At 47.9% G+C, this 22,191-nt stretch overlaps 1 protein-coding gene and 1 long non-coding RNA gene across 4 annotated transcripts in view; one reads left to right on the forward strand and one right to left on the reverse strand.

Moving 5' to 3' along the window:
* LOC148474443 (ubiquitin thioesterase otulin-like) overlaps positions 1 to 11,513 on the reverse strand; it is a 62,933-nt gene extending 51,420 nt beyond the window's left edge. Inside the window, exons 1-3 of one of the 3 annotated variants that reach the window (XM_088458618.1) lie at positions 11,419 to 11,513; positions 10,644 to 10,855; positions 2,957 to 3,241 (exon numbers count right to left, since the gene is read on the reverse strand). In XM_088458618.1, coding sequence (XP_088314744.1) covers positions 2,957 to 3,241; positions 10,644 to 10,795 — 437 coding nt within the window. In that variant the 5' untranslated portion in view covers positions 10,796 to 10,855; positions 11,419 to 11,513. The other 2 variants (XM_088458619.1, XM_088458617.1) reach the window with 2 other exon arrangements.
* Positions 11,212 to 22,191, forward strand: part of LOC148474444 (uncharacterized) — a 37,117-nt gene continuing 26,137 nt past the window's right edge. Inside the window, exon 1 of the long non-coding RNA XR_015872882.1 lies at positions 11,212 to 11,256. This is a non-coding gene — a long non-coding RNA (uncharacterized LOC148474444). The remainder of the gene's footprint in view (positions 11,257 to 22,191) is intronic.

A 22,191-nucleotide genomic window follows, 5' to 3' on the forward strand; every position in this document is an offset into this window, starting at 1 on the left:
GAGCAACTGCGCAGGGTGGCCACATGGTCTTCTGTCCACACTTTTGTCAAGTACTATGCATTTGACACCTTCGCCTCTCAGGATGCATCCTTCGGGCATAGGGTTCTCCTTTCTACTAAAACATAGGAGCATCCCCGCCCTTAGGGGTACTGCTTTGGTATATCCCCAACGTAATAGCTGTAGACCCCATGGACCCCGAAGAAGAAAATAAGAGTTATGGTATAACATACCTTCATTAACTCTTTTTCTTCGAGGTCCATGGGGTTCACAGGACACCTACCCTAGCGCACCTGGTGTTATTGGGTAGTTCTTTGTATCTCTGAGTGTTTTCCCTCTTCAGTGACAGATTGATTTAGAGAACATGGGTTCTTCCTTCTTATATTTTTGCCTTCTCCTGGTGGGCTTTATAACAAACTGACTGCTTGTAGCCAGGGACGGGGTATATGGGGGAGAACCTGGTGCATCCTGGGAGCCGAGAGCTTGTATTAACTGTTTGGTGCCTGGATACATCCATATACCCCAATGTAATAGCTGTGGACCCCATGGACCTCGAAGAAAAAGAGTTAACGAAGGTATGTTAAACCATAACTCTTATTTTTGTATACATATTCAGAAACTAATCGCACCCAAATATACAAGTGTTGCATATAACATGAATCAGCACAGTCTCCTGGTGTGTCCCAGTCGCAAAGCATAGTGACTAAAACTCATTTTCTGGAAAAAAGATGTGAAAAAAGAGACGCCTGGCGCTAGCAGAGTAGGATGGGACCTGGCGCACAAAGAGGGGCTGTTTGGCGTAACTGCCGCAATGATGAGGAAGGGCACATCTGTATTGTTTCCGTTAGGCTGTTTTAGCGGGGCATCGTGCCCTGCCCTTTTAGCGGCACCTCACTAAAACAGCCTGCCCTTAGCTTTCCCCATCCACAGGCCGCAGTGTCCAGTGGGTGGAAAAAGTTGTGGTGGCCGTTCACGGCTGGGCGAAAAGACTCTATGCCAGTGTTCATTTTGATAAGGATTTTAAATTTAGTTTTAGTCACTTATTTAAACTTGTAGTTGGTATAAAGCAAGGGTGGGGAACCTTTTTTCTGCCGAGGGCCATTTTGAAATATATAACATTATTTGCGGTGCCCCCTCCGTGTGATGACACATGGGGACGGGGCCACAATCGCCAGTGATTACAGCAATGCCTGGAGCATCTTGAGGATGCTCTGGGGAGCTTCAAGGACAGCGTTGTGACCGTCTGAAGTGTCCTAAAGACACTCCAGGGGGCACTGCTACATAGATTCTGGCTGCAGTGTGCCATTCTAGGAACCCTGCTAGCCAGATAAGGTTAGCAGAAAAAAGCTCAGAGGGCCAGACCAAACGATTCCGAGGGCCTTATATGGCCGCCAGGTCTTAGGTTCCCCATCCCTGGTACATTCTACAGTCTATTTTGTTGTGTTTTAGTCAAGGTCTAGTCAGTGGACCGTAGTTATCATTTTAGTCAATGTTTTAGTCATCATTTTTGTTTAATGATACTGTAATGGATTTTACTGAAAAACTTTTCTCTAAAATTCCCTTGAGAACATTATGGGGTCAATCCTATTAGGTGCGAATTGCGAGTTGCTATTTTCACTTCGAATTTGCATAGTGAATTCATTTTGAAATCCAATTAGCAACTCGCACTGAATCAGTCAGACTGAATTCGCATCTTTCCATTCGCACATCCCTGAGGATGTGAGATGGAAAGGAAGATCTTTATTTTAAGGTTAAAATGACGGGACACTGCGCTGAACCCCTTGGACACCCTCCCTAATCACTAATTAGGCATTTGGAAGTTTCCAATAATATGTCATTTTTTGTGGTAAAAAAAAATGTCCTCAAATTACCCCAAAATCAACTTTTTTCGTTAGTTTAGGCACCCCAAAGTTAATTACAATAATTTTTAAGTTGAAAAATAATCGTTTTTATAATTTTTTTTCTCAATTTTTCAAGGTGCCCTCACAGTACCCCAAAATCACCCTTTTTCCTACATTTTCATTGCATTCTTCTTTTAATTCCTCCCCACTTAGTCACTCTCCCTTTTCGAGAACGTGCGCGCAGAAGATGCCCAATCAGCAAGTCTGGGCCCTGGCCTGTCCGTTTTCTAGTGGAAACGCTACATCTGTACCTACAAATCTCTAAATCTACAGCTATAAATATACATTAGCAGAGTGGTTCCCAAACATTCTTTAATCATGGAATCTCAGAAATGTTATGTCATGGCACCCCAAGGCCAAAACTTTTTTATTGAAATAATCAACAAAAATTAAGTCATTTTTTTTTACAGTTACCCCACAAAGTACTGTGTATCCTGTGAATTTGCCATTGTTACCAGGTCCCACACCAGAAATATTAGAGTTCAAATTAGGTGAAAACCTGAAAAACTAGCAATTTCAAAGTGCGCTAATAAAAAAGATAGATAACGCAAAATTTGGATGGCAAATCCTTGAGAACATAGCTATTCCAAAAAAATTACAGCTCTGAAATTGTATTCCTTCCCACTGAAATACAATCCAAAAAAAAATCCTTTTTTTTTTTTTTTTTATTTTAAATTTGACAATTAACTTTGGGCTTAAATTGCAGTGTTAAGGAAGTGAGGTAGGGAAATAGTTATACGACAAAAAAAAAAGTCTACCTTGAAATGTGCTGAAAATAATGTTTTTTATTCCAGCTTTCTAAGACTTTTCTGAGCGGAGATATTGCATTTACCCCAAACGTCTGCAACAGTGGAAAATGTCATACGCCATGATACAAAAATGGCTGCCATCTTCATATGAAGGTAAATAAAAATAAAGTAATGGTGGTTTCTGATTACTAATTTACAGGGGTCACCACACACAAAAAATATTGTTTTTTTTAAAAAAATGGTCAAGCAACCAATTAATTTAATTCTGTATGGACCCAAATAGTTTATCATGAAAATGTAAATACTCACGTTTCCAGAGACACATCTTTTTGTAATACATGTGATTGAACCATAATTTCCCTGGTATTTGTTCTCTGAGTAGTTTGCAGACTGCTGATCCCATCAGCGGCATTTGGATTTGAAGCCTCTGTGGTGTTATGTTCCGGTCCCAGTAATAAATGACTTGGTTCATCAGCCATTTCATTTATTTCATCATCATCATGTCTGGAGTCTTTACAGATGTTTACAGTCACCGGAAACTCTGACAAATATGTTTTTTCTCTACTTGACTCATGGCCACTTACACTTTCATCACTAAAACAAAAACATATAGATGAATACAGTGTGTGAAGTACAGAAGGTGTGTATAGGAAGAAAGATGGGAGTTATGTATGACTGTTATATTACATTTTCACAAGCTTCCACTGTATGAAAGAACAAAATACTGTATAAGACAGGGTAAATTGGAAAGATTGAGAGGCATCTGCAACTCTACTTTAATCCTAGAAGCAGATCTCATAATGATCACTATTAAATAATTTATAAGCTTGCTGCAGTGTCAACAGCTCGCTGTTTAAAAGCAGTGTCTACTTTATATTTTAGATTGCCTTTAATTTGTTAGGCTATATGATTTCTATCGCTCTCATGAATATATCACTGTAAAATTAGTTTTATATATCTTGCTACAGTAAATTAGAAAACAGTAATTTCAGAGTCAGAAATAAAAGCCCTATGACTCCAGCAGCGTTTCACTACGATGCAAAGAACTCAAGTAAGGGGGGAATTCAATTAGCCTGGGTAATTTACCTTAGGCTAACTGCTCCCCCGGGGCTATTCAATTAGCACTGAGGTGCAGAACTTAACAGGGATTTTTTTTCCACCACTGTGCAGGCACTTAATAACTAGGCAGTTAACAGATGCAGCGACTTTTCATGGATCTGTGTGTTAACACCTGTTAACATGTCCATTTAACATTCGTTAACAAAAGGTATTCGTTGAAAAAGGGAGCCTAATTGAATAGCCTCGTGAAAACTCATCGGGTGTAATTGAACTTTGGGGAAAGTTTAGAAGCATAATCTGAACAGAAATAGTGCTGATGGTGTGAGGAGTGTCACTGCACTGCTTTAGGCTGATGATGTTTGAAATCCAGGTGTGGCTAAGAAAAAGCTATGGTGAATCGCTTGTTTGCGTTATGCTTTGTTCCTAACAAATGTATAACCTGCATTCGTTAGATCAGAAAGTGACAGAGGGCACGAGGACAGATAGGATTACCAGATCCTTGTAACTGGCGCTTATCACAAGCAAGACTGATGACAGGAGGGTTACAAGAGGCACACTTGGACCAGGCATCAAGGTTACAAGGGGCCCTGGCAACTCGGGCTCACATCAACATTTATCGGGGACAGACTTATCTAACCACTGCAGCAATCAGCAGGGTGCAGGCATTTATGGAGTCTGGGAGCCCTGTCACTTAAACTTATGGCACTGGCGGCCGGTGCAAATAACGTTTTATGCTTATTGCGGCGCAGTGCGCGTGACTTCATGATGCACCGCTGAAAGGCAGAGGAGCAAGCACACATAGAGGTACAGCCAGAAGATACAGAAGAAGGTAAGGTACTGTGCACTGGTGCCAGAGGGATGCAGGGGCTGGAACTTAGGAGAGACACTTGGGGCCAGGAGACACAGGAGGAGGCTAGCACTGGAGAGACACTGGAGTGGGGGGCTGGAAATACACAGGATGAAGCTGTAGAGACAGAAGGGGGCTGGAGCGACAATGAGACTGGAGAGACAATGGGGCTGGAGCTGGAAAGAGAAGGGAGATGGTGCTGGAGAGACAGAGGAGGTAAGTGAGGCAGAAAAGACACTGCAGGGTAAGGTTGAAGCGGCAGAAGGGGGATAAAGCTATAGAAACACAGGAGGAGCGGTAGAGAAACAGAGGAATAAAGGTGGAGATACCCAAACTTTAATTGGCATGCTTAAAAGAAAAGGCTAGGGCACCGTAAACTTCATTAAGACACCCATTTTGAACAATACGGATGTAAATGGTATTGATCACAGATAAATCTAATTACTATTTGCAACACCTCTATCTCGCCACTTGATACATACTTTGTGGGGAATCTAATACAAGAACATCTAACCAGTTTTCCTTCTACTGCACATATTTAGCAGATACTAAAGGTTTTCATATACTGAAGTTTACAAATGTGGAAGTCTGACAATCTGTACATGATTATACAGGGGATTTGACTGCGATTCTCTAGGAGTCAGCAATTGTGACTACACAGTTTGCACAGTGACATTAGTTACAATAAAACATCACGAATAGACAAGGGTAATAAATGTTACAGTGTCATCAGACTCAATTACAGTTGATTGCAGGCTTCACAGTATAAACTATTACCTAAACGTAACGGAATCCCCTTATAAAATAATTGCGATATTTCCTACTAAATGATACCCCATGGGACATATTCAATTAGCTGCGAGATTGTCACAGTAAAATTACTGAGGACATGGCAACCATTTTCTTATTACTGCGCATTTAAGCACTTCCGATACCTGCAGTATCCAGTTGCAAAAAAATGACTGCGGTTGAATTTTTACCACAAAAACCTGTGGGTAATAACATAAAAAATAGTCTGCACCCCAAAAAATTACAAAAAAACCCCACCACCACACTGCAGTTTCTGGGCAGCAGCAGATGAGACCAGTCCATTGCATTCCAAAGTGTTTTAGCTCTTGCTGTGTGCTATCTGCTCCCCGGGTAGTCATGCCCGTGTCCCTTACCATGTCCAAGCAGCAGAGTCCCCCCGGCCAGCAGGTAATGTTATAGCGCAGCAGTCTCGCAGGTGCTCAGCAAGACCCCCGTGTCCCCCAATTCTGCTGACGGCTTTGGACTCCAGCGCATAGTAATGGGCCAGCCATCGATATAATAAGCAGGTGGAGCGCTGCCGGACCAGGAGGAGAAAGACCCAGTGAATGACCAGGAGAAAAAGATTTGTTTAACCTCAGCATGTTGGGGAGGATAGGGCTGCCAATTATGGACTAATTAGTGGAGGAATTAAGCTAATTGAAAACATCCAATTGCCCAGCCAGAAGGGGGGTAACACAAAATGGAGATATTTCTGACTTTTGTACCTGCTGGGGAGCTGTGAGAAAAAAAAATTCTTATTGAAATTAATGCAGCTGATTTTCTCCCCAGCAACTGCATAGGAAAAAGCACCAAGAGTTTTTTTTCAAACTGAATATGCCCCATGTGTTAAGAAAAAAATTATTAGTATTATAGCTTTAATATTACACAAACAATATCATATGTAGGATACTAATCACATGTTTACATTCCACAGATATATTTAGAGTGGATGGAACATAACCTTGTTTCTTAATTCACATTTCTTTATTTTCAATCACATGTATCAACTTTTATTTTTATATTTTCCTTAAAATTACAACTAAAGGGGGGAATTCAATGCAACTCATTAATACTGCTTTTATACCTAAATTCCGGGTCTGACCCGGAGGTTGGAACAGGGGGCCCGATTCAAACCCGGTCGCTAGATGCGGATGCTCGCTCCCAGCGTATGCAAATTCAGCTGACGTCAAGGCAGGCGATCGCACAGCAAGGCATAAGCACGCCCACTATGTCTTGGCATGCAATCACTTTGTGTATGCAGACGCCCACCAGCCTGTCTTTAGCCACCCACTAGCGAACGTCATCTCCAGGAAATATATACAACCATCGGTACATCTGGTTCCATCGAAACTGACTTCAGCGGTTGCGGTTTACTGTACCCTACCGCAAGCACTTCAGTGTAAAATTCAACCAGGTGACCTGTACTATGACACTGGCTGTTAATTATACACGCCTCTGAAACGGCGTTAAGATGTTCAGGCACGCCTGCGTTCGCACCTCCACTCCCCCGTTTCCAGTGGCCTGCCCGTTACCACCCACAAACAGCTTGATCTGTCACTCATTCAGCTGGGCTGTCTCTGCTGGGCGAGCGATTGCTTCCCGATCGCTCAGACTAGTTTGCGCATTGCGATGCATACGCACTTTGCAAAGCATCACTAGCTCCGAGCGATCGATTGCTAGCAAATGGTTCTGAAGCAGGCCCAGGGTTCCAAACCGGATCAGACCCGGAATTTAGCTGGCACCTACCCAGGATATTCCGGAATGGAAAAGGGGTATAAGTTTACACGGGTGAAAATGTCGGTAGCTTAGTGCTTTACCGCCTGAGGCTATTCAATTAGACTGCCTTTTTCACCCGAGCCTCTTCCGATCACTCGTTAAAAAGGGGCATTAAGTGCCGTTAACGGGTGTTAACTCAAAGTCCATGATAAGTTCACGGACTTATGCGTTAACTGAGTGTTTTCCCCCTTAACCGCAAACTTATCAGGGATTTCTTTTTGTGTCTCATGAGACTCGAAAAGAAATCCGTTAAGTGGGGCTAATTGAATAGCTGAAGGCGATCAATTAGCACCCTCAACTTAACGGGGCTAATTGAATTTCAACCCAAGTCTTGGATATCAAATTTTTTGTTGCTGGTTTAAACCACTCTGTTTTTTTTTTTAATATGCTATGACTACAGGCACAGCACCATGACTTCTTAAAAAAAGCCTATCATAAGGAAATTCCCCTGGTATTATTCCACATTAAATTCACACTAACACACACAACAGAGAAATAGGGAGGGTGAACCATATCAGAGAGGTGCTAAATCTGCTTAGCATCAGCTAATACTCCACAAACTCCTCCCCAAACTATCCTATAGGACACGAGAAAACCACAACTAAAGGCAGGTATCCACTACCCGGTTAAACAGAGCGATTGAACGATAATGACAACACTATCGTTCAATCGCTTGTTAATCGAGCATAAATCGTGCAGCTTAATGTAAAAAAACGACCAGCGATGCGCGCTCCCGCTAACCGTTTTTGACATCTATCATCGTCCGAACATGCTGGTCAATCTGCCGATAATGACAGATTGGCCATGTTCAGGGATGAGGGAGAGTGCCTGCACTGAATGACTGATCGTTCAGTGTAGGCACAGCACAGACTGTGAAACGACTGCACGATTACAATGTCATAACCGTGCAGTCGTTTCACAGTCTGCTAGTGGATACACACCTTAACATTCTCAATCTTAAAGCGTAAACAACTCCAACACATTGAGGCAATACACAGAGAAACACCTCATGGTTTAATCTCCTTAAAGTCTATTTCAATTCAAAACCTTCAGTCCTACTAAGATGAGTGGATGTCGTTCATAGACAAATCATCTATACACACTGGCTGATGCACACACAATATATTGGTCATTCAATTAAACAGCCAGTATATTGGCCAGTTTGTTCCCAGCATCTGGCTATTGATGAAAAAAAAAAAAATCGTTATAACTTTGGGTTGTTATTTATGGAAAGCATTAAACAAGATTGATCATGGTTTCTAATACATAGCAATGTTTCACAGTATTAATATAATAAGCCTGGATTCATTTTTTTACATTAAAACATTAATAAAAATAAAAACTGGTTTAAACCAAAAACGGTCTAAACCAAATTAACTTTCTTTTTTTTTTAATAAACCTGTTTTTTTTCCAACCCTGTTTAATAATCAATATAGTCCCTAGTGCACTGCCATTAAGATTTTTCTCTTCTTGCTTTGTTGAATCATTCATTTAAATAAGGCAGCGGCATATCCGGAAATTATATTTACTGTGTACATCATAACCTACTTGATAAAGGGATGATTATAGATCATTTAAAAACTTACGATAAGTAAAGGTTATTTAATCGAGTGCAGAAAATAAATTTTTAGGGGGAAATTCAAATGTTGGCGCCCCCTCCTGAGGAGGCAAGCAGAAATGTGCGAGAAGCCTGTGGTTTGGGTGCCCTAACCAGGACTTTAAACAGGTTTAGCAGATATACACTGCTAAACCCGGTCTATTTGGTGCGACAAGCCCTCTAGGAGTGTTCAAACCAAGATATAACTTTAGCTGAAGTTCCTGGAACTGCTAGTTTATTAATCTGAGATGCCTGGATCTCTGGAGTGGGTATAGTCTCAGTGAGCAAAATCTTAGCTAGCTCCATTCCGCCACCATCTTAGGGATGCAGCTCCCAAATCTCCTCAGAATTAGATTAATGGGAATGAGGGTCTGACCTGTTGTCCACTGACAGACTGCTAGAGCAGTTCACATCTGTTGTGTAAATGTATGGCTTCAATAGCAGCTGTAGTCAACCTAGCTGTATCAGTGAGACCCGCTTAAGGTACTCGTGCGTGGGGGGGGGGGGGGTTGGAGGGGTGTGGGGGGGGGAAACTCCGCTGTGGCGCTCGTGGGAGCAGTTTGCCTGCTGAAGTCCCAGCCACTCAGACTATATAAGCGGTGTCAGTGATACTATCAGAGCCGACTTCTCTGGCAGAGACTTAGTTGCGGTCACTGTGTAAAAGGTGGTTTCTGATGTAGCTGTGTAATAAATGTACCACGCACTGGAGCATCTAAATCAATAGTTTCCTCCATTTAATGGACATAAGAAAATAGACTTGCTCTACACTTCCTTAAAGCATTTCTCTCTCTTCTATCTGCCCTTCTGAAGTCCATTCTACAGAGGAGACGTCATTGATTTTAGTCTGAACAGTTATCCCTCATTTTTTATAGATTTTTACAACAAATAATATAGAATGTTTTTTAGGAGAGAATCTTAAACAGCAATTATTTACCATAGCACAGTCAGGCTTTACAATCTTAAACCAATCCCATTGGATTCAACTATTCTGTTCCATATTTCTCCCCTTATACCAACAATAAAAAATCTTGTTGTGTACCTGATGTTAAGAGGGGTAGATGTACCAAGCCTTGAAGAGAGATGAAGTACCAACTAATCAGCTCCTGTCATTTTTCAAACATCTTGTAAAGTCACTGTTATGCTGGGTTCACACTAACCGATGTGTACCCAGCACGATCTCGTTAGTGAGAGGTCCTGGCATCAGCAAGTGCATACACACTTGCCGATGCTGGGAGCGATAGCGGGGGCCACGCTGCATTCGGCAGCATGGCCTCTGCTGACGATATCACCCATCGGACCTGCATGCAGGTCCAACGGATGTTGCTGACGACGAGCGGGAATTGCCAGCGACATAGCCGGTACACACTGGCCGATATGTAGACGATATTGCATCGGACGACATATAGTCTAGTGTGTACCGGACATTAGGAGCGGATTGGTTGGTGCTTTATCTCTTCAAGGCTTAGTGCACAGGTTCTCAAACTCGGTCATCAGGACCCCACACAGTGCAGGTTTTCTAGGTCTCTAGACCAGAATCAAAAGTGAAATACTTATAACCACCTGTGGATCTTTTAAAATGTGTCAGGGAGTAATGAATACACCTGTGCACCTGCTGTGACCTGGAAAACGTGACCTGCGTGGGGTCCTGAGGACCATGTTTGAGAAGCACTGGCTTAGTGCATCGCAAAAATGAGCCAAGAAGATTTCACTCTCCATGCACATTAACAATTCTGACTACGTCAAGCAGGAATGTAGATGCCTGAGAAGAATCACCATTAAGAAGATGTAACATTCACCAAAAAAAAGTAAAACCTCCTGTCATACTTCAGATTTTTTTTTCACTTTTATTAGGTGGTGTCAGTATGGTAGAGAAATACAGGGGGGGGGGCTCTAGGCAAATTGTAAAAGAGCAACTTAATAAGCTTTACCCATCAATCACTTGAGGGTGGGAATCCTGAAGCGGCTGTGACTTCTTGCCGTAGTCAGGCAGGCTCCCCATGTCTGTGCTCCCCTCACATGCAGGGCTCCAGTCCCCAGATGACAGCTTCACAAGAGCAGAGTTCAGGGGCTTAGAGGCCATTAGCGCCTGAGGTGGCGAGTAGCAATCCCTCCTGCCTCCAGGAAACCATCAGCTCTTTCTCTAATAATGAATAAATATATTGAGGTTTTGCTTGTCAGGAAATTAATCCAGTAGTAATTGCTTCCGTACACAAAGTGTAATCTCCTATCCCTCATCCCCCCCCTTACAGGTTACAGGCTCGCAGGGGAAACGCTGACAGAACTAGAACAGCAGCACTCCAGCCATTCACAAGCTGCACTCTACCGGAAACGGACATCGATGTCCTCCCCAAGCTTTAGTGCTCGGGCGTTTCACCCGGCCAAAATTCCCTGCCTCCCAGACACCCGTATCTGAAAGTCGCTCTGCAGTGCACTGACCCTTGTCGCTCGGCACTGTGACGCTCCCGAAAGTCGCGTAGCAATGACGTCACGGGTCACCGTTACAGTGCCGGGCGGTGTCATACAGATCCCCTTCAGTACAAGGTAATATAAGGTTCTGGTGCAGTACGACTTCTTTAGCGTCAGACATTGAGCAGAGCCAAAAGCGGCGGCGGGGGAAGTCTGCGTGGTGCTGAATGGTGGTGACTAAAAAAAGGACTGAGCGTGAGGTGCTCCTAGGTGTCCGTGCTATATGGGTAGCGTTACCGTAGTAGGTGGTCCCCCAGGGGAGTGTGCGGCCACTTGGTGCTAGATCTGCCTGGCAATTGGTAGGAAATATGGTAGGTGTTCTGGCAACCGGCTCCGTCGTGCGCATGTGCACTGGGCCAACATCGACCCGCTTGCGAGCGCTCAGCGCTCGTGAGCGGGTCTGAATCAGGCCCTCTGCTCAAAGCTAAACATGCAGAACTGCCTGGTAATCCCTGTTTGTTTTTTTTCTCTAATGCTGGACTGACTTTGCTCAAAACTAAAGCCACAGAACTCTACACAAACCCTTATTTTCACTGTAATGCTGTACTGTGTGTTTTTTTTTTTATATATATATATATATATATATATATATATATATCCGGAAGTGTAGTTGCTTTGCTGAAACTAGTTATTTTAAGACATGGTTACTGTGTTTTGATGGTTTTGTGACAGGTCTCTTTGAAGGGAAACTGAGATAATGTACTAAATGTACAGCTGTTTATGTGTCAATTGTTGCCCTCACATTAAAATTGTGCTGTTACTTGTAACTGAGGGCCTGATTCAGACACGGTCGCAAGCGCTGAGCGCTCACAACTGGGTCGACGGAGGCCCACAGCGCATGCGCACGACGGAGCCGTTCCGCATCTTTAGCTTTGAGCACAGGGCCTGATTCAGACCCGCTCGCGAGCCGGCTCCGTCGTGCACATGCGCGAGACCTGGCTAGCGACGGGCACTTTGTCGCTCTGGGTCTCTCAACAAAGGGGGCGAGCTGTCGATGTTGAGTGACAACTCGCCCCCTTTGGTGGGCGGGCTGGGGGGGTGGCTGCCCAAACGGAGGCATTCCCATGAGAACGCCTGTCGTTTGGGGGCGGCCCCACTGACATCACAAGTGATGTCAGTGGAGAGATTCCGGCTCTGTTAGAGCCAAAATCTCTCTGGGGCTTGCGGCCACGAGACCCTACCACAAGGGTCTCGTCGCAAGTCCACTGGTCGCGATGGTCTTGACCATCGTGACCATCATCATGGCCGCTCGCTGTAGCTGTGGGTGGTCACCCACAGCTATGTGAGCGGCCAGGAGGCCATTCTAAAGAAAAAAAAAACAGGCCCTGATTCAGAGCGAGTGCTCTGTCAGAGCGACCGGGACTGAATCAGGCCCTGAGTCTGTCGCTGTGTCTGATAAAAAGGGAAACTCATTTCACCCAGGTTGTCTCTCTGATCTATTCCAACCTGGTCCCTAGTAAAAATGGGACATTACAGTTATAATGTCAGTGTTGGACTTACCCGGAAAATCACTGTTGACATTATGGCCATGTTGACATTTTCATGGTTACATGTTCACCATCACCCTAACATAATGAACTCTTCAGTTACAGAGAAATGATACATGCATTACAACAAAAAAGAAAGATTTCTGAGTTACATATACAGGAACTGCTCTGGGAATCACTGACAATATATCCTGTACTCTTCAATGAGGGACAATGTAAAATACCATAATAGATTCTAGAAAAGTCTTTAGTTATTCATTTTCTTGTAATATGATTTTACAATTTTGGTTGTAATAATGTTTTGAAAATCTAAATTAAATATACTACAATTGTTGGGAGGGGCTTATTTTTCTTTCATGTAATTTAAACAATATTTCTCCTCCCCGAGCCCCACATGTGCACCGTGACCGGACCCCCACAACAATATTCCCCACAGCAGGCTGGCTCCCCCAAGACCCACATGCGCACCAGGCCCCCCCAATAATAATTTGCCGCACAAAGGCTCCCCCAGCCCCATATGTGCCCCCACCAATGTGCTCCACAAACACAGCTCTCTTCAGAAAAGTGACAGGCAGGAGAACACTCGACCGCAGTGTCTGTCAGCCAGCCCACGCAGCCAAGTGACAGTCTGCTACGCTGCTCAAGTCAAGATGGCTGCTGCCTCGAAGGATCCCAGCATCCTCACTGCGCTGACCTTGCGCATGCGCAAAGAAGGATAGGGGGGCCAACTGATCTACGGAAGATATCAACTCAGCTTTGGCCCGCTGCGCCGCCCGCGATCCTGCCAGCCAGGACTGGAGACATTGGAGACACTGCATTTGTGTTTCCAATGTCACATGACAGATCATCGCTCTGGTGCTGCGCCGCGGCTGCACTACTTTGCTTACAGGCAGCAGCATAGCCAACTGACAGGACACACTAGTTGCGACTGGTGTAAATAAGAGGGCAGAACTTTTGGAGATCGGGGCTGTGTGTATGGGGGGCGATCGCCCTTATCGCCCCCCTGGATCTGCCGGTGGGTACAGGACTCTATAGAGGAACAGACGCCAGAGGAAGCGGAGCCTTTACCTCAGGGTGTAGAGGTGCTGATTGCAGCTATATGCCAGGTGTTACATGCTGAGGACATGGACCCTGTGGAAGTTAGGCCGTCTATCTTTTAATAAGAAACAAAGACTAGCGGCCTCCTTTCCAGTGTCTGAGGAATTGGACGAGATCCTTACCTCAGCGTGGAAACACGCAGATGAAAAGTTTCAGATCTCACGTAAACTTTTATCCTACTATCCCTTTCCTGCAGAGAGCAGGAAATTATTCGAAACACCTCCTTCAGTGGACACTTCAATGTCACCTCTGTCTAAAAAGACCGTGCTCCCTGTTCCAGCAGTTTCTTTAAAGGAGTCTTCTGACAGGAAGTTAGAAACTACCTTAAAGTTTATGTACACTGTAGCGAGGGTGTGTCTACCTCCCACATTAGTCAGCTGTTGGGTCAACAAGGCGGTGGAAGCATGGGCTACGCAGCTTGTTGAGGGCCTTAAGACTGGTGTTCCGGCAGAGGTTCTGGTTCCTCTAGCGCAGTGGTTCTCAAACTCGGTCCTCAGGACCCCACACATCTCACATTTTGCAGGTCACCCAGTAGGTGCACAGGTGTATTCATTACTCACTGACACATATTAAAATTTCCACAGGTGGAGCTAATTGATTCACTTGTGATTGTGCGAGGAGACATGGAAAACATGCACACGCCTGTGTTTGTCCGTCCACCCCCCCTACTCGCCCACAAAACGGGGCGAGCTGTCAATCAACATAGACAGCCGCCCTGTCTTGTTGCGAGCCCCGTAGTGACTGAACTTCGGTCGCTCAGTGGGGCTTGCGCACGCTGGACGTGGTACATCCGCAGTGGGCAACCATCGGGCCGCTTGCGAGTGGCTCTGAATCGGGCCCAATATCTTTTTTTCCCATGTTCATAGCTCCTATTCACGCATTGATTTGGTCTTTTCCAATAAGTGGACCCTACAGCATATTAAACAAGTTTCTGTACTACCAGTAACATGGTCTGACTGTGCGGCCTTAAGCCTATGTTGGGATGTTACACATTTTAGAACCCTTCCAGGCTGAACACCTACTCCTGGACCTGGACGCTATACAGACCATTTCCAAATCTCTTTTTCTACTTCAGGGTCCATAGGGTATCCACAGGATACCTTGGGGTATTGGTGTGACGTCAGTCGCTGGGCACCATAGAGTTAAGCTTTTCAGCCTCCCAGGATGCACTAGGGTCCCCCTCCTATACCCCGCCCCCGAGCCAAGGCACCTCAGTTTAGTTTGGTGCCCGGTCGGCGTCGGGTGCACCTGTCGGAGTGGGGGCTAGAAGAGCCCCTGAAGCTTTCTTCAGTGCAGCTGTGGCTGCACATCTGGATGTACAGCATGGACAGTCAGTCCTGACGTCCATGCTGTCTTCCCTACACCCCCGCCGGTACCAGAACGCCGGTACCGATCCGGGGATGCTGGTGAGCATCTGGGGTCACAGCTAGCGGTGACCCCAGATGTTCCGGACCATGGCCGGATCCAAGGGGGACAAAGGTAAGCAGCGGGGTCCCGCGGTGGGTCCCCGCTGGTCACATGGTCCTAAGTCCCCAGGCAGGGGGCTCCCTGGGGACTGGCTGCAGCGTGGAGCCAGGCGACCAACCTGCGCTTTCCACTACCCCCTGGGACAGCGGACCGCAGCAGAGCGGTAGCGTCCCGAGGACCCCAGGCGTCCCAGGGGTTAAATGCATGCCAGGGGAGCGCGCCTTCCCTGTCTCACAGCCGGCGCCTCCCCCGCTGCACACAGCCCTCTCTGCATGCTGCCGACTGGTCCTGTGGCAGCGCTCCTCCCCCAGGCCAGCCTCCTCTCTGCTCCTTGGCGGCCATCTTCTCCAGAAGGCATGGTGAACGCTGCTGGAAGCGCTGGATGGAAGCATCGTGGTCTGGGTCCCCCCGCATACCTCTCCTCCGCTGTGGCTCAGGTCTGTGTATGCAGCGCTGTGTCCTACCAGGCCCTGTGTCTGTGTAGTTGAGTGATCAGCGCTGTTAGTGCAGGAATTGTTATTTCTCTGCATTGTATGTGACTGTGCTAGCGCTGCCTGTAACTTTTCTTCTCTAAACTGTCAGCTTTATTACTGTCCTTGTTCTTTCTGCTAAAGCCCTTGCGGTGCGGTGCTGCAGGGTGGTCTCTCGCCTATTTAATACTTAATTGGTGAGAGAGGTCACATACGTGGTGCCATCATGTCTGAAAGTGATTTTCCCCTCCGGCTACAGTGTACCACGTGCAAAGTACCGTTAGCGGAGGGGGAGGGTAGCGCGGAGGGCCTTTGCCGGCAGTGTTTGTCCATGGCGCGGCCTATTACGGTTACAGCACCGGTACAGGAGCCGCCCTGGGCTTGTTTCGCTCAGGCGTTAACAGCTTTAGTGGGCCAGTTAGCTCCGCAGCCCGCGTTTACTCCGATGGGTTTGTCCCAGCAGTCTGTGGTGTCGTCACCCATGCAGGGGTTCCCACGACAATTGGTGGTACCCCACAGTCTCCCTATTTCCCCGCTCCCGGGTTCTCAGGAGCTTCTCAGGAGCCAGCGTGGGTTAACTCCCTGACGAGTTCTGTACAGCAATTGTCGGATGTGTTGCAAGGGGAGTCTGTGATGCGGCCTCATAAAAGGCCGGTGGCGTCTCTGTCCGCTCCTTATGAGGATGACGAAGGGACGTCTGATGATGGGGAGATTCTGGTTCCTTACGATCAGGAACCTCTCCATACTAAGGACGCTGATGCTAAGTCCAAAGTATATATTCCTGGACTTATTCGGGCGGTCCGCACAGCCTTGGTGATTGAGGACGAAGTTCCCCCAGCGGCTAAATCTAAGTATGCCTTTTTCAAAGATGTGAAGGGCGATGCCACAGTCTTTCCTCTTTCGGGTCAGTTGGTGGACCATTTAGAGGAGGCGTGGAAACAGCCTGGCAAGCGATACCAGCCGCAGAGACGCCTGGCGGTGGCTTATCCGTTTGCGGATAATTATTTTGCTAAGTGGGAATCCCCTCCACAGGTGGATTCTCATGTGACACGTCTTGTCCGTAGTGCCACATTGCCGGTGCCATCCATGTCCTCCCTTAAGGATGCTACGGACCAGAAGGTAGAAATCTGCCTGAAGTCCGCTTATTCCCTTGCAGGGGGGGCAGCACGGCCGGCTATGGCCATTTGCTGGGTTGCCAGAGCGATGGAGCGCTGGGCGGATTCATTAGAGGCTTCTTTTGAATCCGACTGTCCGGCCGAACAGGCAGAGTTGATTGGCAATCTCCGTGATTCGGCCACCTACATCAACGAGGCGGCTCTAGACATTAGTACTCTGGTGTCTAGAATTTTTTCAGCAGCGGTAGCTGCTCGTCGCTCCTTGTGGCTGCGATCCTGGAAGGCGGACGCAGATTCCAAGAAAGGTCTGGAAGCGTTGCCGTTTACCGGAGAAGTTCTCTTCGGTCCGGATCTGGATAAAGACGTCCGGCCCCCAAGCCAGATGACAAGCCTGCGGCCTGACGGTCCGGGCCTCCCTTTGGGGGATCCCAGGGTGGGAGGCCGCCTGCTACAGTTCGCCCAGTGTTGGTCGACCACTACGACAGACACTTGGGTTCTGGAGGTGGTTTCCCACGGATACGCCCTCTCCTTCCGGCACAGACCCCCGGCTCGCTTCTTCACCACGGGTCTACCATCAGACCGAAACAAGGCTACGGAGCTGCGGAAGGTATTGCACACTATGCTCCAGGCTGGAGTTATAGTGCCTGTTCTATTCTCCCAGAGTGGCCAGGGTTTCTATTCAAATCTATTTTTGGTACAGAAACCCAATGGGTCATATCGTCCGATTCTCAACCTCAAAGCGCTCAACAAGTCTTTCGGGTCCCGAAGTTTCGGATGGAGACCCTACGGTCCATCATTCTGGCGCTGGAACCTGGGGACTACATGGTGTCATTGGACATACAGGACGCTTACCTGCATGTCCCTATTCTTTTGCGCCATCAACAGTTCGTCAGGTTTGCAATCCGCAGCGACCACTTCCAGTTTCAGGCGTTACCTTTTGGCCTGGCAACAGCACCACGTGTTTTCACCAAGGTGATGGCGGTCATGGCGGCTTCTCTGCGGCTGCAGGGAGTCCGCATGTTGCCGTATTTGGACGACCTGTTATTGGTGGCAGGATCTCCAGAGCTCCTGTTACGCCACTTGGACCTGACCATTGCACTGCTGCAACGGCACGGCTGGCTAATCAACTGGCAGAAGTCCACTCTAATCCCGTCTCGGAGGATTCTGCATCTTGGAGCCTTATTGGACTCGGGACAGCAAAGGATCTTCGTGACGGAGGACAAGATCTCTGCTTTACAGTCAAGGGTGCGCAGTTGCCTGCACAGCCGCCGGGTGTCCTTACACTCGGCGATGAGGTTACTGGGCTCCATGGTGTCGGTGTTCGACATGGTGGAATACGCCCAGTTTCACTCCAGACCTCTGCAGCACCTGATCCTGTCCAAGTGGAACGGGCTGCCTCAGTCTCTGAAGTCCCAGACGATTGTGCTCACCCCGGAGGTTCGCCTGTCCCTTGCGTGGTGGTTACAGACGATCCACCTCAACAAGGGACGTCCGTTCTGGGTTCCAAATTGGGTCCTGTTGACAACGGACGCCAGTCTTCGGGGCTGGGGAGCAGTTTCGGGTCCACACTTGTTCCAGGGCAGGTGGACGCCGACAGAAGCGGAGCTTCCAATAAATATCTTGGAACTCCGTGCGGTCTTCAATGCTCTCCAGCAGGCACAGCGGTTTCTCCAGGGTCGCCCGGTGCAGGTCCAGTCGGACAACGCTACCACCGTGGCCTACATAAACAGGCAAGGAGGAACTCGCAGTCGGGCGGCTCTCGTAGAGGTCTCTCGGATCCTGGTTTGGGCGGAGCGCAATCTTCCAGCCATATCAGCGGTCTTCATCCCGGGAGTGCTCAATTGGGAGGCGGACTTTCTAAGTCGCCAAGACGTTCATCCGGGGGAATGGTCCCTGCACCCGGACGTTTTTCAACTACTGGTGGACAGGTGGGGTCTTCCAGAAATCGACCTCATGGCGTCCCGGCACAACAAGTTGCCGTTGTACGGGTCTCGCACAAGAGACGAAGGGGCGTCTCTGGTGGATGCTCTCTCCGTCCGGTGGACGTTCCGGTTCGCATACCTGTTCCCTCCGGTCTCCCTTCTTCCACGGGTAATCCGGAAATTCAAACAGGAAGGAGGGACGCTCCTGTTGATAGCTCCCGCGTGGCCCAGACGGCACTGGTTCTCAGACCTTCAGGGTCTGTCCGTGGACAGTCCTCTGCGGTTGCCGCTACGACCGGACCTTCTGTCTCAGGGTCCTTGCCTTCACCCGGACCTGACTCGGCTGTCTTTGACGGCGTGGCTGTTGAGACGGCCATGCTGAGGTCCCGGGGGTTTTCCAGCTCTGTGGTGCGTACCATGTTACGAGCTCGGAAACCGTCTTCCGCGAGGATATACCATCGCGTGTGGCATACGTTCTTCCAGTGGTGTCGACCGAGAGGTTATGCACCGCGGGAGTTTCGTCTGTCTCGGATTCTCGCCTTCCTGCAAGCGGGACTAGATCATGGGCTTCGCCTTGCTTCTTTGAAGGTACAGGTTTCGGCCCTATCTGTCTGGTTTCACCATAGGATTGCTACAATTCCGGATGTGCGCACCTTTATGCAGGGTGTTCTCCGCATTCAGCCGCCCTTTGTTCCACCTGTGGCGCCTTGGGATTTGGCTGTGGTCCTGAGGGCTCTCCAAGGACCGCCGTTTGAACCACTGGGCTCAGTGGATCTTAAATGGCTAACAGCTAAGACTGTTTTCCTTCTGGCCATTGCTTCGGCCAGACGTGTTTCTGAGTTAGGGGCTCTTTCTTGTAGACCCCCTTTCTTGGTTTTTCATGGGAACAGGGCAGTGCTCCGCACTCGTCCCGAGTTTCTTCCCAAAGTTGTTTCCCAGTTTCATGTTAACGAGGAAATAGTTGTTCCGGCCTTTAACTCACCGGGTCTTTCCGTGGGTGAGGCCTCTTTGGATGTTGTGCGGGCCTTAAGGACTTATGTTGACCGCACTTCTTCGTTTAGGAAGTCGGACGCTTTGTTTGTCCTCTATGGCTTCCGTAAAAAGGGTTGGCCTGCTTCAAAGCAAACTTTGGCAGCCTGGATCCGTATGGCTATTTCTGAAGCTTATCTTCATGAAGGCCTACCGGTCCCTCCTTCTCTGAAGGCTCATTCCACTAGGTCTGTGGGTCCTTCGTGGGCAGCTCGACGTGGTGCCTCGGCAGTTCAGATCTGCAAGGCTGCTACGTGGTCTTCTGTCCATACCTTCGTGAGGTATTACAGGTTTGACACCTTCGCCTCTCAGGATGCTTCCTTCGGGCGGCGGATTCTCCTTTCTGCACAGGAGCGTCCCCACCCTTAAAGGATACTGCTTTGGGACATCCCCAAGGAATCCTGTGGATACCCTATGGACCCTGAAGTAGAAAATATGAGATATGGTAAGAACTTACCCTTGTTATCTCTATTTCTACGAAGTCCATAGGGTTCCACAGGACTCCCGCCCTGTCGCACCTGTGCTGCAGATGGGCTTTGCTCTGGTCACCGGTTTTCCGTCTCCCTCTGGTGAGAATGTGATTCTTGTATGTGTCCAGATCTTTTTTCTCTCTCTTCCTTCTCCTCCTCCGGCCTATGGCTTGATAACTAACTGAGGTGCCTTGGCTCGGGGGCGGGGTATAGGAGGGGGACCCTAGTGCATCCTGGGAGGCTGAAAAGCTTAACTCTATGGTGCCCAGCGACTGACGTCACACCTATACCCCAAGGTATCCTGTGGAACCCTATGGACTTCGTAGAAATAGAGATAACAAGGGTAAGTTCTTACCATATATTATTTTTGGAGGCAACCTGGAAGACACTACCCTTTTCACATTTTTTTTCCACTATTAATTTTTCTCTTGAAGGATTGACTCTTTGACGCTGAATTTATCTTTTGAAATCTGGGGTGCTCGAGGAGTTCTTACTTTGGCTGAGGAAACGACCTCAGGTAATTTATATATTTCCCAGATCCAATCGCAATACTCTTTCTCCTCTAAGGACTATTATAAGTAATCCCTACAGCCGGCTTCCCGAATGTCATATCCCGGCGAGGGTTAAATGACAGGCATCTAAATCTAGACGGCTGTCATTTTACCGATACCGGGAGACCGGCGCCCGACATCCCGATCGAAGTGATGCTGGGCGCCGACACGGACAGCCGCGTAGGGGGAGGGTTAGGTTTAGGGTTCCAAGCGGGGGGACTTAGGGCTAGGCACCCACTGGGAGGTTATGGTTAAGCACCCCCAGGGGCAGGTTAGGGTTAGGCACCCCCCCGGTGGACGTAGGTTTAGGCACTTAGAGGGGGAAGGTTAGGGTTAGGCACCCCTAAGGGAGGGTTAGGGGGTTAGAATTAGGTTAGGAAGTACTTACCTTGGACGATCAGGATTTCCACTGCTGCCGAGATGCCGCTGTCGGGATTCCAACCACCGGGCATGGGTCAGGCGGTAAATCATACTGATTCCGTATAGGAGTGCTCTGTCTATCCATAAAGGGGCTACTGTGTCCTTCAAGGTGTTCCGTCGGTCTAGGTGTGCCCAGGGTAAAAAAAATAAAAACTAATATAATTTAATAAAATGTTGTGCTGTACGCCAGTGTACTATATTGTTTTTAATTATTTTTACTGTGACACTGCCTGTCAGACCACAGTGTAAGATTCATACACTTATTTTGGCACTGTTAGTGGTACCCCAATTTCATCCAAGTATTGTAACACTGTAAGTGGAAGCGCAGTGTACTATTCATAAACGACCGCACGGCCGCCTCGATGTTTGTCTAGTGCGCATGCGCATGAGGGAGCCGGCTCCTTCGTGCGCATGCGTGAGACCCGCTACGACCTACAGCGCTGGTTGTAGCGGGTCTCTTTCCAAAGGGGGCGAGCCTTCGATGTTGATTGACAGCTCACCCCGTTTGGAAGGTGGGCTGGGGGGTGGCAGCCCAAACGGAGGCGTTCCCATGGGAACGCCTGCCGTTTGGGGGAGGCCCCACTGACATCACTAGTGATGTCAGTGGAGAGCTTCCGGCTCTGACAGAGCCAGAAGCTCTCCGGGGCTTACGACAAGGGAGACCCTACCCATCGCGACCATCACCCGAGTGGTCGTTAGAGCTGCAGGTGTTAACCCACAGCCTAACGACCGCAACAGAGGCGGGCGGTGAGGATGCAAGTGGCCGCCCAGTTTCTGAGCGACTGCTTGCATCCTCCGACCGCCTCTGAATGAGGTCCAGTAAGTGGTACCCCAATTTCATCCATGTATTGTGACACTTTAAGTGGAACCACAGTGTAATAGTCATACGTGTATTGTGACACTGTAAGTGGAACCACAGGGTAATATTCATACACATATTGTGACACTGTAAGTGGTAAACCAATTTCATCTAAGTATTGT

This window comes from Taudactylus pleione, unplaced genomic scaffold (genome assembly GCF_031769625.1).
Source record: "Taudactylus pleione unplaced genomic scaffold, aTauple2 ptg000845l, whole genome shotgun sequence".
NCBI classification, from domain to species: Eukaryota; Metazoa; Chordata; class Amphibia; order Anura; family Myobatrachidae; genus Taudactylus; species Taudactylus pleione.